At 42.4% G+C, this 21,499-nt stretch overlaps 1 protein-coding gene across 2 annotated transcripts; it reads left to right on the plus strand.

The window, feature by feature from the left end:
- The first annotated feature begins 8,287 nt into the window (after nt 1-8,287).
- On the plus strand, nt 8,288-19,498 carry HCST (hematopoietic cell signal transducer). 2 transcript variants are annotated; one of them, XM_020777414.3, is made up of 4 exons: nt 8,288-8,502; nt 12,474-12,497; nt 15,835-15,963; nt 18,893-19,498. In XM_020777414.3, exons 1-4 carry the CDS (start codon nt 8,442-8,444, stop codon nt 18,934-18,936), a joined length of 258 nt encoding a protein of 85 aa, XP_020633073.3. In that variant the 5' UTR covers nt 8,288-8,441; the 3' UTR covers nt 18,937-19,498. The 2 variants fall into 2 exon arrangements, with proteins under 2 accessions (XP_020633073.3, XP_078236368.1); XM_078380242.1 differs by lacking the exon at nt 12,474-12,497 and having other exon boundaries at nt 8,304-8,502.
- Nucleotides 19,499-21,499: the final 2,001 nt, after the last annotated feature.

The raw sequence follows: 21,499 nt of genomic DNA on the forward strand, positions 1-21,499 counted from the left end.
TACTTTGCAGTAAGTCCTCCTGTGTTTAGTGTGTTTAAGTGAGTACACTTGTGAATCTAGACAGGGAACCTCAAGGTGGTGGCCCTCGACTTGATTGCTGTAATTCTCTGTCAGGCCCACCCAACTCCCCTTTAAAGCTAGAAGATGAATCCCAGCTCTTATTTCCAATCCTAGATTAGAGAGGGGGGGGCAAGGAGAATCTTTTATCTCCAAATTCTAACCAGTAGTAACTGTGTGGTTTGCTCTTGTGTGCTACCTGCTGTCTTGGCTGGAAAAACAATGGGTGTGTGTTGGCGGTTGTGCATTTGGCAGGCCCTTTTGGGTTCTGCTGAGTCCCAAGACTCCAGAAGCACTAGCTGTTTGGCAATTTTGCTTCCTTCTCCTCTTCCATATGTGAAATGCAGAGGAGAAACGCAGCTTGAGCTGCTTTGGCTAGAGACTCAGTAATGTGATGGGACCTGGACGGGAACCTGGCATGGTGGGGTCAAAGGAGCGGAGGGCCTGTGGCTCCCCACCCTGCTCTAATACATTCACCTAAGATTCACGGTTGGAATGTTGATGCACCTCGTTCCTCCCATCACTTCTCCATTCCTATGGGCAATAGTGTGCGTGGTTATGAAACTCAGTTAAATAGAGAGCCCTGGGAAGGAGCAAGAAACAGCCTTTCACAGCTTTTCTTTGAAATAATCGTAGATAATAAATCTTAGAACTGCAGAGCTGGAAGGGACCCTGTAGATCACTGAGTCAAAGAGGTACAGTGGGGAATCAAACTCCCAACCTCTGATACCTAAACCACTGAGCTATCCCAGCAGTAATACCCTTCCTCTGTGTTGAGTGACAACTCCCATTGACTTCAAGTAGCAAGGGATGATGAGAAGTGCAGTGGTTGATGACATTTCATGGATTTCTTTCTTAACCGTCTTAGGCTGGGTTTGTATGTGCAGCAGAATCAGGTGGTAGGAGCACAATTTGAGATGGACAAGGTCTTTTAAAAAGGTATCGTTTCGAAACAATGTTTTAAATATGTATATGTAATAGTTTGGGATCTAAATTAATTGGTTTTAACTAATTGGTGATTAAAAGGGGGGTATGGTGCTTTGGGTCTCTACTAAGGGAGAAAGGATGGATGGATGGATGGATGGATGGATGGATGGATGGATGGATGGATGGATGGATGGATGGATGGATGGATGGATGGATGGATGGATGGATGGATGGATGGATAGATAGATAGATAGATAGATAGATAGATAGATAGATAGATAGATAGATAGATAGATAGATAGATAGATAGATAGATAGATAGATAGATAGATAGATAGATACTCAAGTAGGTGCCCTCCTCAACAACAGACTGACATTAGTGGTGGGAAAGCATGCTAGTTTTTTTTAATTACCCTGTAAATGAAAACTCCCTCTTCTTTAAAGGAAAACATACACCCTGGAGCAGATACAGGGGAAGATGGAATGAGAATCAGAGAGAAAAAGAGATCAACGTAGTTTTTTTTTAACAGACAGAAGAATTTTAAAGCTCTATACAAAAGTGACCTTTTTGGATAACAACTCCCAGAATCATCACCACAACCATCAGCCCCTCTCCCCAAGTAATTTTCCTAGGTTCTGGAAGAAAAGGTACTCACTGTTTTGAAGGGGTCTTATCCACTTTCCTCCTTCGACATGTTGACAAAGAAAAGAAAAAGCCGGAAGATTTTTTAAAGAAATCTAAATATGGTAACACTAAAGACTAACAATTTCAGTGTGAGATTTTATGGACTAAAGTCTGTTTCTTCAGGTATTGGACTATAAACATATGACATGTATACTTATAAATATCCTCATGACCCTCTGAGGAAACAGTTCACCTGCTCTGGGGATATGTATACCATATAATAATAAGAAACCATCACATGCCCTCAAGTCCATCCGTGCTGGGTCATGGTGAACCTTTCTGTGGTTTCCTAGGCCTTGAGTACTCAGAAGTGGTTCACAGTTTCCTTCTTCTGGGGCCATCCTGGGACTTTGTACCTTGCTTGAGGCCACACAGGCTGGGTCTCCTCTTTGGGGACACAGTGGGTAATTGACTTCTTAACTCTAGCTCTGCAGCCAGAGACCTAACTCAAATGAGCTGTCCAGTCACCTATGCATGAATATATAGGTCATATATTTGCACACCAGTGTCCGAGGAAGTAGACAGTAGCAGCTAACAAGGAATTAAAATTGTTAGTATTTAAACTACAACACTATTTCCTTGCTCACTCCTTTTTTCCCTTTCCCTTGAGACAGACTGACATGGCTACTGCTTTGGAATCTACTATTTGAGGCTCTGCCACTTTCTTAGACTCTGTCAGGGTCAACTCCAGGTCTGAGGGGGACACGGAGCAAAATCCTCCATACCGTATTTTTCCGTGTATAAGATGCCCCCATGTATAAGACGCCCTCCCACTTTTCTAACCCAAAATTAAGAAATCTAAGTGGGGCTTAGCAAGTGGAGGGGAAAGCAGGGATCAAAGCCCTTCACTTGTTTTTGTTCTCTCCTCAGCTTACTTCCGAGTATAAGACGACCCTCAATTTTTAGTCTAAAGATTTTAGACAAAAGTATAGTCTTATACATGGAAAAAAGACAGTACATCTTTTGGTGGGCTCCTTCCACAGTAACAGTAGGAAGAACAGCAGTATTGCTGTCTGTATTGGGATGCTGTGACTGTCGTTACCCACATTTTCCCCATGCCATACACTTCATATGGAGTATTATGGGGTTCATCCCCCTCCAGCATGGGGAAAGAGAGATAGAAGACCTGTTTCAGCCCTGGCCCCTTGTTTTGGTGTGTAGACCCCAATTCTGGTGTGCTGAACGTGGCTATGATCCAAGTGCTTGTATCACACTGGAAAACACGACATGGCCGAGTTCAGTCCACACTATATGAACTGCTTTGGAGAGACTGACATGCCCTGAACGAAATCAGCAAGGTTTTATAGACATGATAATTATAGCATACATTCAAGAGGAAGTGATGCGTCATCAAGCAAGATAAACAGGAAATGGGAAGGCGGGGTCTATGGTGCCTTTGATGGTTTCTTACTTTATTAATGTTGGGAGGGGGAAGTGGGACAGAGGAATGACGCAGGTCATCATGGTCCATGTGTGTGTGTGGGGAGGGGATGGTGCAAAATCAAAAGGGAGGATGATGACAATATGACAAACAGAAAGTCACTGCTCATCTCTCAGCAAACCACCAGAAGTTCGGGAAAAGCAGTTATTTGTCTTTTAAAGTGTCTTGTCTAGTGGTGAACAAAATGATGCATCATTGCAGTGGGTTTTCCTAAGGAAACTGGGCCTGAAACATTTCGGTGCATGAGGTAGAAAATTTAAATAGCACACCACCACGGCCATGGATGAAGACAGGCAAAATCACCAGGAATTTCTCCTCTTTGAGAAACGAAGCTGGGGAAACCCCTGTGGGTATGTAAAGCAGGGGAGATCAAATGTAGTCCTAGAGATGTTTCCCTCGACAGCTCCCGTCAGCCCAAACCAGCAGAACCAATGGCAAGGCATGATGGGAGCTGCAGCCTGGCATACAGAGGGCCACAGGTGGTCATTCCTTAGAGCAGTGGTCCTCTTGCAGAAAATAGAGAAACTAGACTGAGATAACCTCTAAAGCAGTGGTTCCCAACCTTGGGTCCCCAGATGATCTTGGATTAAAACTCCCAGAAGTCTTTACCGCTAGCTTTGCTGGCCAGGATTTCTGGGAGTTGTAGCCTCAAAACCTCTCAGGGACCAAGACTGGAAACCACTGCTTTAGATGTTATTTCACTCTAATTTCTTCTTTTTCTGGATTTCACTGAAAATTCTTGAGGTGCACCGTGTCTTGCTTTAAATCTAGAGTAGCCTTTCTTTAGCTGTGCTGTTTAGCATTGATGGAAGTTATTATCCCAGGGTCTTCAGATATAATTTGACTAGAACACCTATAATTCCTCACAGTTGACCTTTCTGGCTGGGATTGATGGGAGTTGACATTTAAAAAAAATAAATTGGGGCCACAAAGCAAAGCGTGCTGCTTATATACCGCCCCATAGTGCTTCAAGCACTCTCTGGGCGGTTTACAAGTTAATTATACAGGCTACACATTGCCCTCCCCAAGCAAGCTGGGTACTCATTTTACTGACCTTGGAAGGATGGAAGGCTGAGCCAACCTTGAGCCGGCTACCTGGGATTGAACCCCAGGTCGTGAGCACAGTTTTTAGCTGCAGTCCAGCGGTTTAACCACTGCGCCATGAGGCACAAGCAGGTTAGGTGTTTACGGATAACTGAAAAAGAGAACAGACATTATTAAAAGAACAGCAAAAGAGGGTCCCAGTTAGGATATAATTCCGTGTGCTGGTTTTGTTAGCATATATGCAAAGTTCAAAATTATTAACAATTTAAAAACAATTACGAAGCATCTGAACTGAGCAGGGAAGACTGTGACAATGACTTGTGTGCTTGGCGAGTGTGTGATCCAAGCGCTAACTCGGAATGGGGAAGATGAAGGCTCCTGAACTTTTCCAGGGAGTCTTCTCTTCTCATGAGAGGGCCAAAGTATTGGAGCCTAAGCTTCAGGATCTGTCCTTCCAGTGAGCACTCAGGGTTGATTTCCTTTAGAATTGATAGGTTTGTTCTCCTTGCAATCCAGAGGACTCTCAAGAGTCTCCTCCAGCACCACAATTCAAAAGCATCAATTCTTCAGTGGTCAACCTTCTTTATGGTCCAGTTCTCACTTCCGTACATCACTACAGGAAAAACCATAGCTTTGACTATGCGGATCTTGGTCAGCAAGGTGATGTCATTACTTTTTAAGTTGCTGTCTAGGTTTCTCATCGCTTTCCTCCCAAGAAGCAGGGATCTTTTAATTTCGTGGCTGCTGTCCCCATCTGCAGTAATCATGGAGCCCAAGAAAGTAAAATCTGTCACTGCCTCCATATCTTCCCCTATTATTTGCCAGAAGATGATGGGACCAGTGGCCATGATCTTAGTTTTTTTGATGTTGAGCTTCAGACCGTTTTTTGCACTCTCCTCTTTCACCCTCATTAAGTGTTTCTTTAATTCCTCCTCACTTTCTGCCATCAGAGTGGTATCATCTGCATATCTAAGGTTCTTGATATTTCTTCTGGCAATCTTAATTCTGGATTGGTATTCCTCCAGTCCTGCCTTTTGCATGATGTATCCTGCATATAAGTTAAATAAGCAGGGGGACAATATACAGCCTTTTCTGATTTTGAACCAATCAGTTGTTCCATATCCAATTCTAACTGTTGCTTCCTGTCTCACATATAGATTTCTCAGGAGACAGATAAGGTGGTCAGGCACTCCCGTTTCTTTAAGAACTTGCCATAGTTTGCTGCGGTCCACACAGTCAAAGGCTTTTGAATAGTCAATGAAGCAGATGTTTTTCTGGAACTCTCTGGCTTTCTCCATAATCCACCACATTAGCAATTTGGTTTCTAGTTCCTCTGCCCCTTCGAAATCCAGCCTGTACTTCTGGGAGTTCTCGGTCCAATACTGCTGAAGCCTGCCTTGTAGGATTTTGCCTTGCTAGCGTGTGAAATGAGTGCAATTGTATGGTAGTTGGAGCATTCTTTGGCACTGCCCTTCTTTGGGATTGCGATGTAGTCTGATCTTTTCCAGTCCTCTGGCCACTGCTGAGTTTTCCAAACTTGCTGGCATATTGAGTGTAGCACCTTAGCAGCGTCATCTTTTAAGATTTTAAATAGTTCCACTGGAATGCCATCACCTCCACTGGCCTTGTTGTTAGCCATGCTTTCTAAGGCCCACTTGACTTCACTCTCCAGGATGTCTGGCCCAAGGTCAGCAGCCACACTATCTGGGTTGTCCGGGATAACCAAATCTTTCTCGTATAATTCCTCTGTGTATTTTTGCAACCTCTTCTTGATGTCCTGCTTCTGTGAGGTCCCTACCATTTTGTCCTTGATCATGTCTATCTTTGCACAAAATGTTCTTTTAATAGCTCCAGTTTTCTTGAACAGATCTCTGGTTTTTCCCTTTTTATTATTTTCCTCTATTTATTTGCACTGTTCATTTGAGAAGGCCCTCTTGTCTCTCCTTGCTATTCTTTGGAAGTCAGCATTCCATTTTCTGTAACTTTCCTTATCTCCCTTGCATTTTGTTTCCCTTCTCTTCTCTGCTATTTGTAAGGCCTCGTTGGACAGCCACTTTGCTTTCTTGCATTTCCTTTTCTTTGGGATGGTTTTTGTTGCTGCTTCCTGTGCAAATATGTCCATCCATAGTTCTTCAGGCACTCCGTCCACCAAGTCTAGTTCCTTAAATCTGTTCTTCACTTCCACTGTGTATTCATAATGGATTTGGTTTAGATCAGTGGTTCTTAACCTTTGTTACTTGGATGCATTTGAACTGCAACTCCCAGAAACCCCAGCCAGCAGAGCTGATGGTGAAGGCTTCTGGGAGTTGCAGTCCAAAACTCCTGAGTAACTCAAGGTTAAGAACCAGTGGTTTAGATTATACTTGACCAGTGGTTTTTCCTACTTTCTTCAGTTTAAGCTTGAGTTTTGCTATGAGAAGCTGATGATCAGAGCCACAGCCAGCTCCAGGTCTTGTTTTTGCTGACTGTTTAGAGCTTCTCCATCTTTGGCTGCAGAGAACATAATCAATCTGATTTTGTTATTGCCCATCTGATGATGTCCATGTGTAGAGTTGCCTCTTGTGTTGTTGCAAAAGAATGTTTGTGATGACCAGCTTGTTTTCTTGACAAAACTCTACCTATCAGCCTTTGCCCTGCTTTGTTTTGAACTCCAAGGCCAAACTTTCCTGTTGTTCCTTTTATCTCTTGTCTCCCTACTTTAGCATTCCAATCCCCTATAATGAGAAGAACATCTTTGGTGTCAGTTCTGGAAGGTGTTGTAAGTCTTCATAGAATTGGTCAATTGCAGTCTCTTCAGCATCAGTGGCTGGTGCATAGACTTGGATTACTGTGATGTTGAAAGGTCTGCCTTGGATTCTTATTGAAATCATTCTATCACTTTTGAGATTGTATCCCAGCAACATCGAACTTTCATTTCATTTCCAGGCGCGTCTGCAGCTGAGTGTCCTTTCGGGTTTGGCCCAACCGCTTCATTAGCTCTGGAGGTACTTGTCCTTGTCCTTCGTTCTTTCCTCAGTAGCATGTTGGATGCCTTCTGACCTGAGGGGCTCATCTTCCACCATCATATCTTTTAGCTTTTATTTCTGTCCATGGAGTGTTCTTGGCAAAGATACTGGAGTGGCTTGCCAGTTCCTGCTCCAGGTGGATGACGTTGAGTCAGAACTCTCCACCATGACCTGTCTGTCTTGGGTGTCCCTGCACGGCATAGCCCATAGCTTCTCTGAATGACTCAAGCCCCTTTGCCACAACAAGTCAGCAGACCGTGAAGGGGGGTCTTGGGTTGTTCCCAGGCTAGCTCAACTATGAGATATTGAGCTCTAGGCTGGAAATCCTAACAGGAATGGATTCTGCTTTGACCTTTGTCAGCCAAAAACTCTTTCATGGTTCCTCTTACTACATGGCCCTAGATAGTTTGTTATGCTGTGGGATTAACATTGCCTTGTTATGCCTCTGCCAGCTTGTTAACCCCAGACTTTTTTTGACCTGGCCTGTGCAATGTCCAGCTTAAAGGACCTGCTGACCAATGGGATGGGGCTTTGACCTTTCTTTCTACTGACAGTGCCTTTGGGCTGCCCTTTTCCAGACTAGGACTGCATTGTTTGTCCCACCCTTTTTTGAGACTTTAGACCGGATAGACTACGCCATAGGGTTTCACCTGGCTAGGAATAGGACTTGATCATCAGAGCTAAGTTTGGGGCCACGGAATCCCTGTATTGAACAGATGCCAGGATCACAATGTCTGAAATTCAGGCTATATTGTTATAAACGATTGGATAATAGGATAATGGCCTGGAAGGATGGATGAAGAACTTCTAGCCGGCACACCATTTGTTAAGTAAATTATAAACAATATATTGCTGGGGAAACAAAACAGTTAGATAATTGCTACCAAGAAAAGCAGGCAAGTGGTAGGCATCAAAAGGTCTAAGTACTGCTTCCACCCCTTGCTCACACCTCCAGCCTCAGCTGTCCATCCTGAAGGGAGCATGACCACCTCTGCCTTTCCTTCAGGCAAAGGCCGGCCCTGTCGCTTGCCGAAGCGCGAGGGTCAAGGTGCTGTGAAAGGCAGAGACTTTGGGTCAAGGGTTGGCATAACCCTATTCGCGGAGTGCTCTGCTCGGAGCAAGGAGCGCAGTCTGAGAATAGCACCGCTTCAGAGCAGGCCAGCAAGATGGAGCTGACGTACAGCTCCATCTGTCAATCCCACATCCTGCTCAGGCGCTAGAGGGGGAGGCAACCTCTTTGCAGATTCCTCATATTGGCAGCACACTTTGTCCAGGGGTTAGCATGGAGGAGGAAGCCAAGGCCATGTGGGGCTTCGCCGTTTCCATTTTCTGCCTCGTCACCGGTGAGTGCGTCTTCCAAAGTTTTCTCCAGGGTTGGAGGGCGAATCTATGCAGCTGTGCATACCCCTCTGTGTCTTTTTGAGGGCTCTGGGCTTGTTTTTCACAGGGGAAGTGGGGGAAAAAACCCACCAATTTTCTTTCCCACTTTGCTTGCTCTTTGTTGGAGAGACCACTTCTTTGGGGCCACTTTGCTGCAAAGCCTGTCAGGGGAGCAGGGTGGAGCTCAGTAGCGTGGTTTGCTTAATAGGAAAGGTCTGAATAATTCGCTACATCCTTTGCATAGAGGGGGTTCCTAGCTTCAGCTCCAGTTAGAACTGTAGCTGAACATCGCTAGAACATAATTACTACCAAATGCCGACCCCCCCCAATGGATTTGCTGGCTGGGGATAATGGTCAGTGTGTCCAGCAGCCTCTGGAAGCCCCACACTGGCAAAGGCTGAATACGGTAGGCTGTCTTGGAACAAACCCACCCTCTTTCCCAAAAGAACTCTGAGCTGTTGGAGGGGACAGTTTCCGATTGGAATGGGAAGCGCTGGGTTAGGCACAGAGTTTGGAACGGCGCATTTTAGAAAGGCAGAAAATTTGAAAACATACAGTACCCTTTAACTACATATTCTAGAATCCTTGGCCATCTTGGTGGATTATGGGAGCTGTAGTCCAAACATATGTTTTTCCAAGCTCTGGATGGAACAGGGAGATACTTTAGATACAAACCAGTTTTATCTGGCATGATCTTCCATGGACTGCACCCAACTTCATCAGATATCTTTAATGTACACCTCTTGCTCACTTTGCTGCAACAGACACATTTTGTATAATAAAGCAGCTTTTTATATGACACGACTGGTGGCTTTACTTGCTCTGCCCTAGATAAGATCTATAAGCTCCACTCAAAGCGCTCTGGCCGTCTTGTGTGCGAAGAAAGCATGATTCTTGAACAATCCACTCAGATCCATTAGCACTGCAAAAGACCTGCTTCTGGTGGAGATACAGATTTCTAGAACTGCTGTTGGTTGATGTGGATCGATGTAGCTGTTTGCACAAAGGCTGTGAGGAGTGTCAAGATGCATTTCAAAACCTCCTGACAACACCCAGCAACAACAATATGGAGATTTTTTTTTCCCATTTTAAAGCTGCAGCAGGGTACATTTCAGGCATCCACCATGTCTCCAAGATGGGATAGTGCAGTATAACATGCTCAGTTTGAACTGAATCTCTATCCTGGTCCAACCATTTTGCACCGTCCCCGAAGGTTTTGAAACTTGCCCTTCATTTGTTTATGGTAATATTGGTCATAGGTGGAGTTTGAAATATGGAATCTAGGAACAGTTTGTGCTGTTGAAGCCATCTCTGAGTGACTGATTGTCAGTCAGATTTTAAGCCACCCACCCCAACCTGGTGCCCTCCAGCTGTGTGTGGCTGTTGGTCATGTTGGTTGGGAATGATAGGATTTGTAGTCACCAGGGCAACCATCTGATGATGTAGGTTTGGCTGAGAAAAGCACTAGTGCATCAAACCAGCCATTGCGGGAAATGCATATTTCTTCTGTATAGCTGAACGGGTTTTCCTCAGATACATGCCTCTACATTGTAAATTAAGCCAGGTTTAGCCCCTCCCTCCCCAAAAAACATACTGATCAAAAAACAAAGCATGTGAAATGCAAGATATGCAGCTGCGGAAAAAACTCATGTGCTATGACAAACAGATATCTTTGATGACTTGAATGAGCACCTCTTCTAAGAAGGTGCTAAGTGTTTTGCCTAGTTCGAACCACTGGCCTAAAATATGGTTTGATATTCTCGGTGTGGCTTGAGGATGTGAATGGAGAGCTCAAGTGTGTGAACAGATGTTCTTCAAATATTTTTCAACTGTAGCTTCCTGAATCCCTTCACCACTGGTTTGTCCTGGCTAGTGCTGATGGGAGTTGTAGGCAAAAACATCTGGAAGAGCATAAGTTGCCCATCTCACCCAGCACTGTAGTTGCTGCTCTGAATTACTGCACAGCTGGAGAACTTTGTGTTGCTTTAGAGGTTGTTGGACTCCAATTCCCATCAGCTTCAATTTGCCTGTCTAATGAGGAAGGATCATGGGATAAGTCATTTGTTAACATCTGGCTGGTCATAAGTTCTTCAGCCTTCTTGTTCTGTCTCTTTTGAAACCAGTGGATGCAAAGCACTCCGGAATGAAGTTCCACTGTGCTTCTTCAGCTCCTCCCATTAGCCTTAGCCAGGACAGATAAGAGTAAAGGATGCTAGAAGTCATAGCCCAGTAATTTTTAGAAGACCACAGTTGATCATCTTTGCTACATAAATGCTAAACATTGCATTGATTATTATTACTACTATTGTTCCCTGTGATGTCTACTTTTTTTCTGTGTACAAGATTTGCAGAAAGGACATGGGCTTAGATTGTTGGTAGAGTTCTCAAAGATATTGCTACCAGAGTTTTAAGAGTTTCCCCCCACATCTCAGAGGAACCGAAACTAATGGCAGCCGTCTTTGGTGGCGTGTTGTGGGTAGGAGTGCATGAGAGTGTTGTAAGAGGAAGTAGCAGCTGATAGGAATGTGCTCTGTGTTCTGACCACGGCAACCTTTTCTTTTGTCCAAAGTGCTCCCCCCCACTGAACAAAACCTTTGGTTCAAATATTGTTGCCTTTCAAGTCAAATCTCTCCCAAAGTGGGCCCCATCAACATTAGACTACCTCAAGGATCAATAAAACCACACCATAAAATTCAAAGCATGAAAGCATGGTGATGCTAAAAATAGGAGTCAAAATAAATCAGAACACTACATTTAAAAAAATAGCGTGGACCACTACAATTTAGCAAACTATCATTACAAAAAATCCTGCCAATTAAGGAGCATGCTGTTGATTGAGGGAGACATGAGCAACTACGGGTCTTCAGAGGTTTTTAGCTTTAATCTCCCACCTGCCCTTCATTTGTTAGATGCTGCAGTCCAAAAATATCTGGAGGAACACACTGAACCATCCCAGACTTCATGGAAATGAGGCCATCTCTGAAAACACCTTCTCTCATACCTTCGAGTCTAGAAGCTTTTGATGATGGGCCCATCTGAAGCCAATATCTAGACATGCTAAGCTCAATGGAGTATAGCCAACCAAGCCACTACAATTCCCTTGACTTACAGTGGTGCCTTGCTTAACAGGCACCCCGTTTAACGACAAAACCGCATAGCTACAAAGATTATGTGATCACTTTTGTGATCACATTCGATGTTCCCTATGGGGAAAAATCGCTTTCTGATGATCGGTACCCTGTTTCGCTTACCAATCATCACATAACAATGTTTTTCCAACAGCTGATCAGCAGTTCCAAAATGGCCGCCAGGTAAACAAAATGGCCGCCCGCTGTGTTTTCGCGCCGATTCCTCGCTTACCAGGCAGCGAAAATCGCGGCCGTATGGAGGTTTTTCGCTTTAAGGTGAGTTTTAAGTCCATAGGAACGCATTGAAGGGGTTTCAATGCATTCCTATGGGCTTTTTAAAATCGCATAGCGACGAAATCACTTTGCAGCGATTTTTGCTGCACCGATTATCGTCGCTATGCGAGGCACCACTGTATTTGTATCTTCTTTCACTATTCTACCAAGGCAGCAATGCATTAGATTACAAACATGTTATCCTCACAACTTCCCTATTAGGTAGGACTGAACTAAATGATGGATGAATGTCCTAACAGAGAGAGAGAGAGAGAGAGAGAGAGAGAGATGTTTCTTGACCTGAGAAAAGTGAATCATGAAAGGTAACAGTGCTCTGATCTTCACATTTCCTGTTCGGTGCTGATCAGGTCACGACCAAAAGAAACTCTTGAACATACTTGTGCACAGAAAAGCAAGCCCTGATAAACGGTTTCTGAGAATACTTCCAGGCATCTCAATGAAGGGTTTATGTTGGGGAAAATATTGCTGGTATTATATCTGTCTGGAGTCACATGATTTCTGTTCCTTTCTAGCATCAGCAGCTGCCCAGGACTCAGGTAAGAGATTTCAACATCCATTCATCTATCAGTCAGTACATCAATCAATCTAGAAACATGCAGTGACATCACCTCTTTTGGAATATGGACTTCCAAACCTATCTGTGAGCATGGTCACATGGGAAGTATCTCCTAACTATAAACTCACCAGCAACGGCAACAGATACTTTAATGGAACAGATATTTAGGTTTAACAGATACTTAGGTTTTTGAAATTAAAACTTGTGTCTGTTATATGATCACAGTCAATGTTTTTATAATTGTGATTGACTATAATCTGGTATTTTTAATAATAATAATAATAATAATAATAATAATAATAATAATAATAATAATAATAATAATAATAATGATAATGATAATGATAATGATAATGATAATAATAATAATAATAATAATAATAATAATAATAATAATAATAATAATAATAATAATAATAATAATAATAATAATAATAATAATAATAATAATAATAATAATAATAATAATAATAATAATAGAAGAAGAAGAAGAAGAAGAAGTTTCAGATCTCAGAAATATCACCATCAGAGCTACAGAAAAAGGCAATATTAGGAACAGCATACATACTGTGCTGATATTTAGCAGATAGGTTTTTGGTTAAAACTTGTCTCTGTTACATAATACCAGTCAATGTTTTTATAGTTTTGATTGACCATGTCTGGTATTTTTACTAGTACTAGTACTAGTACTACCACCACCACCACCACCACCACCATTTTAGAACTGCAAAGCTGGAAGGGACCCTGTGGATCATCTAGTCCAGCCCCTGTCAAGGAGGTTTGGCAGGGAATTAAATTCCCACTCACTAGTTCTGCAGTCAGATACCCCAACCACTGAGCTATCCAGCAGTTCTTAATCTATTGTAATAGTCAAGTCATATTGGAAAATTAGCATTTGAAGCAATACATTTGAATCTGGAAGTTCATCTCCTTTTGTTATTTATGTTTAACTGAAATGTTTTTTCTCATCACACAACTGATGATACAAGAAGATATTTAAAAACCAGCAACACAGCCATTTCTCACTGTTCTTCCCCCCATTTCTTTTCAGATTGCTGATGTATTAAATGTGTTAATGACATATTAAAAGCATTTCCATTTGTTTCTTTCATGTTTACTGATTTGCCTTCTGTGGTATTATCTCACTAGGAGACCACATAAGTGTAGTTATTATATTGTGGGCTTGGGTTTTGTGAAATCCAGCCTCAAGTCTTTGCCAAGTCAGGAAAGCCAGCCTACCTCACAGGACTGCCGTGAAGATAAAGTGAGGAGAAAGTAAAGCGTATACACCCAATCTCATGAAAAGGACAAAAGCAGTTCCCACAGCTATAAATACTCAGTTATGCAACTGCAACAGAGCACAGACAGAGTTCCGACTCCTTTCCTCCGAAGATGCCGGCTACAGAGACTGGCGAAACGTTAGGAAGAACAACCTTCAGAACATGGCCGAAGAGCCCGAAAAACCCACATCAACCAATACAAAGAGTTATTTTTTAAACATTGTCATAGGCAACAACAATGGGTTGCTTTTCAAACAGTCCACTGAGTATTGAGAACCGTTTACATGTAACTTTCAAAGCTCTGGGCAGAAATGTAGCTAACAAATAATACTATACTGGGGAAAATGAATGGGGAAATAACAATAAAATAAGGAATTTAGAAGGAAAGGAAATGAAGGGGAGTAAAAAAAAATCCCCAGCATGAATCATGGTGATGGTGCAGAAGAGTGGGCAGAAAAGAAAGGGAAGGATCATGTTCTCTAATCTCTTCTTCACATAAAGTTGTAGAATGTTCTGCCATTTCATCTTCTTTCGAATTTAAGCAGATGTTGCAGCTTTATTTAGTATGTTTCAGGAAGAAGGAAGCTCCATAGGGGTTTATTGTGCATCAGCCTTCTTGTTTGGATACTGTTGGCTGCTGCAAGGCTTATGCATTTTAATAAATACTGTAAAAAGGAAAAATACCTACATCCAGATCATCCGTGGTCATTTGACTAGACGAAAATGTGTGTGTCTGTGTGTACCTACAGAAAGAGAGAGAGAAAGCCTGAGGGAGCCATAAGCTCTTATTCTGAAGTTCTACAAACATAATAAAATATCATGAACAGTTTAAAAAAATCTGTAAAAACAGAAAACTATTGATTGTGTTTGGTTTCTATAATGGGCAACTTCTTTGGTTTTGCTTTGCATCCTGGAAATAATAAAACACTATATTTTAGGTAGAGAGTTGCTAGAATATTTCTTAAATCTCTTTCTCTGACACACACTCACACACAAGTTCACTTAAATTCACACTCACACACACCTTGCACTACTTCTGGTGACAAATATATTCTTCTCAGCTTCTGCAGTTTTCTTGGCCTTTTGTTTCTTTCTTGTGGTGCTGCCTGATATTTCTTTCTGTTTTTCTTCTCTGTATGGGGTGAGAGTAACAACAGCAAAATTTCTGAGTTAGCAGTTTGGCCACCATTTTGTAACCTGGCAAATACGCAGGGAAATTATATTCTGTGGCATTGTGAGGGGAAAACGGCAACCACTGCCAAACAAAAATAGTCTGACAATATTATTTAAATATTTGATTAAATATTTCCTAATTTGAATTGTGGTGCTGGAGGAGACTCTTGAGAGTCCCCTGGACTGCAAAGAGAAGAAACCTATCCATTTTGAAAATGGAAATCAACCCTGAGTGCTCACTGGAAGGACAGATCCTGAAGCTGAGGCTCCAATACTATGGCCATCTTATGAGAAGAGAAGACCCTGATGTTGGGAAAGTGTGAAGGCAGGAGGAGAAGGGCACGACAGAGGATGAGATGGCTGGACAGTGTCATCGAAGGGACAACATGATTTTGACCCAACTCCAGGAGGCAGTGGAAGACAGGAGGCCTGGCGTGCTCTGGTCCATGGGGTCACAAAGAGTCGGACACGACTTAACGACTAAACAACAACAACAATTTAAGGATGAGGGCTGGAAACAAACAAAGAGTCTTCCAATAAATTTTATCCAGTTGGTCTCACGCAGGCCAAGAGGCTCCCTTAAGGGATGGTTTGGTATTAGATGGTAACCCAGCATCCTCTAACCATGCTGTGATGGCACACTATACCTGTTGATTAGTTAATTAGTTAATTGGGAAAGATCATCTGGGACTGATTATCTGTCATACCTATAAACTCCATCCTTCCTATTCACCTTGCTATTTTTAAGTGTTGCATTCTCATCAACAAATTATAGGTAACTAACTAACAGGTTGCAAGCTATGGGAAACTGGTTGTGCTGATAAGCAAAACTAATTTGATTCAGAACTGGTTCTCTCCACACAGGGAATTATGCAAACTGTTACCACATCACCACAGGAACCATAACTGGAATTGTTGTTGGAGATATTGTCCTCACTGTGCTCCTCCTGATTCCCGTCTATTACTGCATCCGTCCGAAAGACAGCAGAAAAAGTAAGTCAGGTATTCTTGAGGGGTTGGTCTCCTCTCCATAGCAAAATCAAAGAATAAATGATGGGATGTGGAGAATAGAGTGTACAGGGCCGGCCCTCTTATTAAGCAGAATGAGGCAGCTGCCTGAGGTGGTACATTTTGAGGAAGGGGGATGTCAGATCAGATAAACCAATGGCTGAACCAATGGCTCAACCCTCCCTACAAAACTTTATAGACCAATAAGGAAAAATCAGAGCTGGCATTTATCCCCCAAAGAAGGGTGAATTCCAGAATAAATCCAAACAGTTATTGACAATCCCCTGAGTATCAAGATACACATCTTTTCACTTTTACAATAATTCTGAGCAAAATCAGCTTGTCTAATTCTACAAACTTTACCTACGTAGCTTCTGTGTCCCATCATCAAAAAACACTTCAAAAAGTAGCAAGTTAACATGTATTGAAAGTATCCTTACAGTTATGAAAACTGTAGGCACAAATAAGCATAAATCGCCATCCAAAAGTTTTGCAATTATGAAAAGCTGAAAAAAAGATAATCAAATGATAAAACTGAAGTTGTAGATGGAAATTAAATCATATTCGAATCCAAAAATAAAGGAGCCTGTAGCCTAAAAGAGGCACACAGAAAAGCAAAATTCAGAGAATACGTCACTTAAAATATCAAAGTTGTTAAAAATAATATATAAATGCATTTCTTAGCCTTTATGCATATTAAAAAGACACACATAGAAAATCACCCAAAGTGCTCACCCAGCCAGAACAGCCTTGTGCCAGTTTGCATCTATGGAGGAAAATCCATAATGACTGTTGTTGGTTTCTGGTATGTTTGTGTGGTATAGGATGAAACATTTTTGTGCTGAATGTTGAATGCCTGTATGTGCATCTTATCTCCCTATACTGATAATTCTTTCAGATGTCCAAGCCTCCCACCCGCACCCCCCAAAATTGTAAACAACCTTTTTCTCCATGGTCCTGGAGATCAAGGGGGCTTGAGTTGGACGATTTTTTTTTAAAAATGGGAATCTTGTTTGTTGCACCTGTTACATAACATCTGGCAAGCTACCACTATGCTGATAGCATTATTGGTCAAACTAACAATTTTTGCAGAGCCTAGAACAGTGCTTCCCAACCGTGTTGTCGGACTGCAACTTTCAGAAACCCTGGCCAGCACAGCTGGTGAGGCTTGGAGCCACTGCGCCAGAGGGGAATAAGATGATAGATAGATAGATAGATAGATAGATAGATAGATAGATAGATAGATAGATAGATAGATAGATAGATAGATAGATAGATAGATAGATAGATAGATAGATAGATAGATAAAGGGTTATAAATTATAACCCTATATTTTATAGGGTTATAAAATATAACCCTCCCAGGGAGTGGAAAATAAACTGCAGTTACACTGCTGGCCTGCAAAATGTTTGGTCTTGACTGTGCATCATACGATTGGTGGGAAAAAACCAATAATTTAACTGGGGGATAACTAAAGAATATTTTCCTTCTGTGACCAGGGCCTAAAATAAATAAAGGGTAATGGTAAAACTGTTGATTGTAAAGGACTGAGAGAGGGAAAGAGAGGAAAGAATTTTTAGTTGGGATTAAAAAAAAGAACTTTAGAACAACTTCCATTTATATAAAGATCAAAGCAGGGCCGAAAGCGGATGGGGGAAGGTGTCAACTCCTAGGTAAGACTTTTCCACCTTCATTCTGGTCAGGATTTTAGTGTAGTGATCTAATGCAAATTTAAATGCCAATTCAAACTCTTTTCATCATAAAAGCAATTTGACTTGATTTGGGAGCTTATTTAAAATAAAATGAACATTCCAGTCTCTGGGTAGGTAGGTAAACCCAAAATATGAGGCCTATCACTTTTGAAATAACATAAGAACACAAGAAGAGCCCTGCTGGATCAGACCAAGGGCCCATCTAGTCCAGCTTCCCGTATCTCAGAGTGGCCCCACCAGATGCCTCTGGGAGCACATGAGACAACTAGATACCTGTCTCCTGATACCCCTCCCCTGCATCTGGCATTTTGAGGTACCTTCCTTTTAAACCTGGAGATTATACATCCCCATCATGGTTTGTAACATGAGATGGACTCCAGGAATCTCTCCAATCCCCCTTTTAAAGGCATTTAAGACAGATGTCATCACCACATCCTGTGGCAAGGAGTTCCACGGGCTAACAACACGCTGGATAAAGAAATGCTTGAAAGACTGTCATATAGAAGAGGGGCAGGATCTGTTCTCAATCATCCCTGAGTGCAGGACATGAAACAATGGACTCAAGTGACAGGAAGCTAGGTTTTGGTTGAATATCAGGAAAAGCTCCCTAACTGTTAGAGCAGTATGACAATGGAACCAGTTACCTTGAGAGGTGATGAGTGCTCCAGCACTGGAGGCAGTCAAGAGAAACTTAGACAACCACTTGGCAGATATCCTTTGATCTGTATTCCTGCATCGAGCTGGGAGTTGGACTCAATGGCCTCATAGGCCCCCTTCCAACTTCATGATTCTATGATTCTGTGATTCTTTGTGATCATCCAAAGAGGATGGTGGGATCTGTTAGGCTTCTCCATTGCCATTTTTGAGATGGTTAACCAAGAGGAAGATGCATGAAATGTATTAAAATGGAAATAGATTATTCTAAGAATACATGCCTTTCCCTTAGGACGCCACTTCTCAAGTGGGATACTTCTTTTTTTAATATATATATATATATATTATAACATATGTTAATTTAAAAACAAGCAGATAGGGAGCTAACCATGATATTGTAATGATATTTGTTTGTTTCTCTTTTAAAACAAGAAGTCAAAGCCACAATATAAAATGGTATTTGTCTCACTCATAAGTGCTGCTTCACAACTGCCTTCTTTGATCTTCTCACGAACACCAATCTAATTGTCAATTCTTCTTTTTTATAGGTGAAAGAACAGATTATGTAAACATGATCGGAAAATCTATATGACGTCACTTCCCATTTGGATCCGATCTTCAAGATCTATATGAACACGACTGGAATGACCACTGTGTACAAAACAGACAATAGCGTGTATTTATGTGTTTGCAGGTTGAGATATTAGAGGGGAATCCTCCTTGTGGGGGCAACAAATCCCCCATAGCCAAAGATTTTGGTCTTTTATATATTGGAAGTGAATGCTGATGTTTTCCTGTTTTGCAGAGATGGAAACTGGTCCCATAGATCCTTCATTTCTACACCTTACTTGCCTATATCAGTTCCCAGTGTGTAACAGCTACCTAGCAGCTGGCCTGCAAATCCCATCATCCTTGCTCATGCTGACAGGGGATAGTGAGAACAGTAGTCCAGAGACAGCTTTGGGGTGGAGGGAGTCTGTTCTTAAAAGAAATTCCTGGAGCATGATTTGATAGCTGCAGCCTGTGGGCTAAAAATGTGCACTTTAAAAAGCACAGAAAATTGCCACTTTGTTAATTGGAAAACTATGCTTCCGTACATTTGCAAACATGTATATAAAATGCATGGAATTTTTAAAAAGAAATTTGCATGGAAAGCTGTACTCATTTCTTCCTTCTACAGCTAATCCTGGAAATGATAATAGCAGAAGCAAATCAGATTCAGAGATGTGATTGTGCAAACAGAACTGAAGCAAAGCTTGACAAATTTCTCCATTCCTGCCTTTTTCTACTTTCTCTACTGTTGTTGTTGTTGTTTAGTGTTTAGTTGTGTCCGACTCTTCGAGACCCCCATGGACCAGAGCACGCCAGGCCCTCCTGTCTTCTTCTACTGTTACTTTCATCTAAATCCTCAAGAGGGCAGTACTGCAAGCATCACTAACTACAGTTGTGTTTGTTGTCAATTGTAAACTTGACATTTCTTCTGTATAGGTGCATTTTGTATGGGGTTAGCCCTTCAGATCTGTGCACATCATGCTGGATTGTGTGGATAATACTCAGCATGTTTGATAGAAAAAGAAATGAACAACGCAAGTTATCTCTGTCTTCTGAAGAGGCCCACATATCTTCAATGCCAGAAATCTAAATTAATGCTTGGGGGGAAAATGCAGATTTATTGCATAAAAGAGCAAAGGGCCCTCTGCTTAAGGATATGAATGATGAAAAGTGGGCTTTGAACTCCCTTATGGCCACAGGAGCTGGCTGAATAGCTTAGGGCCTTAGTCCCGCCTCTAAGGGGCACCTCACTTATTCCTTTTGCGGGAGGGGGGAGGAAAAGGTTTGACCTCTTTGCAAAACAGGGCAGGGTCCAGGGTTGAGAGGCCGTGGGTGCGGAGCCGCAGAAGCCCCATAGAAGGTGTTTGCAAAACCTCCCCCCCCCCCATTTGTTTGTTTCCTTTTCGCTGGCTTGGATGGCAAATGGTGCTGTTTTAAAAATGTGCAAGCCGGTTTGCCTCCCTCCTTTCGAACCCCCGCGTGTGAATTGCCCCCCCATCCCAAGTTGTGCAGGTGGAATTGATTGGGGTTGTGGAGGAGGAGGAGGAGCAGCGAAGCGCTCGTGGGCTGCGCAGTGCGATCCCGGATGAGCTTAAGCCGGGGGGGGGGGGCAGTGAGGTTAGTAGAGCGATCGATGAGGTCTGGCGTAGCTGGGTTCTGGATCGGACCTATGGATGCGGCTGGACGCTGTCTGGGATCTATGCCGAGTTTTGTTAGCCAGGTTGCTTAATTGCATTGTCATTCCACACACACACACCCCCCGATAATCTAGGGCCAGTTTTCGATTTGGAAAACGTCTTCCACCCCCCAGCCCCGTATTTTAGGGGAACGCAATGCAAAAAACTGCTATGTGCAGCAGGGTTTCGTTTGACCTTGGTTTTGCTACTCTCCCCCAAAGAGGATAAGATTTCAATATAATAATATATGTTTAAAAAATATATTTTATTTTTCTCATGGAGGGGGCCTGATGCTGCAAGAAAGCAAATGAAAGAAAGGATTTCTTTTATTCAGGGTTGGTTGCTTTGTTTTGGCACAACTCGGCGTGTTCTAACCTCCCAGAGGTTTGTGTGAGTTAATAAGGGATCTTAAATAACCCAGGACGGGTCATCCAGGTTTTAAAAATAACCCCTGGCCAACGGACCCGGCTGTGGGGGGCTGTTTTATTTTACAGTCATGTCATCTTCTGGTTGCTGCACAATGCAGTAATCACACTGATTATTAAACCAAGCTTTCTAAAAGTCCTTTTTTTACATTCCAACGTGGCTTCTGAAAGGTGGGACTAAGGCCTAGACTAAGCTTCTGAATCGTTTTATGCTGCCATGAGCCTGTTTTCTCTGTCTCCTCCTCCCTTCCCCAACTACACGGGTTGGAAACACTAAATAAGTGTTTACTTGTCAGTGATACCTAAATCTTGTTAAATTCCTTAACAGGAAGACTACGGTATTTGACTTTCCTTTGGCCTTTGTGGGTATCAGGAAGATGGGTAGGGGACGGCCATGAGCCTGTTTTTCCTCTCTCTCTCTCTCTCTCTCTCTCTTCCCCTTCCCCAAACTACAGGGGACAATGATAAAGACAAAGCAACTGCTTGAGAAAAATCTTTTATT

This window comes from Pogona vitticeps, chromosome 9 (assembly GCF_051106095.1).
Source record: "Pogona vitticeps strain Pit_001003342236 chromosome 9, PviZW2.1, whole genome shotgun sequence".
Taxonomy (NCBI): Eukaryota; Metazoa; Chordata; class Lepidosauria; order Squamata; family Agamidae; genus Pogona; species Pogona vitticeps.

Bases quoted from the DNA above. Each gene is read 5' to 3' on its own strand.
- HCST (XM_020777414.3), top strand. From the start codon at position 8,442: ATGGAGGAGGAAGCCAAGGCCATGTGGGGCTTCGCCGTTTCCATTTTC. The intron at 12,498-15,834 runs GTAAGAGATTTC...CTCTCCACACAG, and splicing joins AGCAGCTGCCCAGGACTCAG to GGAATTATGCAAACTGTTAC. The intron at 15,964-18,892 runs GTAAGTCAGGTA...TCTTTTTTATAG, and splicing joins TCCGAAAGACAGCAGAAAAA to GTGAAAGAACAGATTATGTA.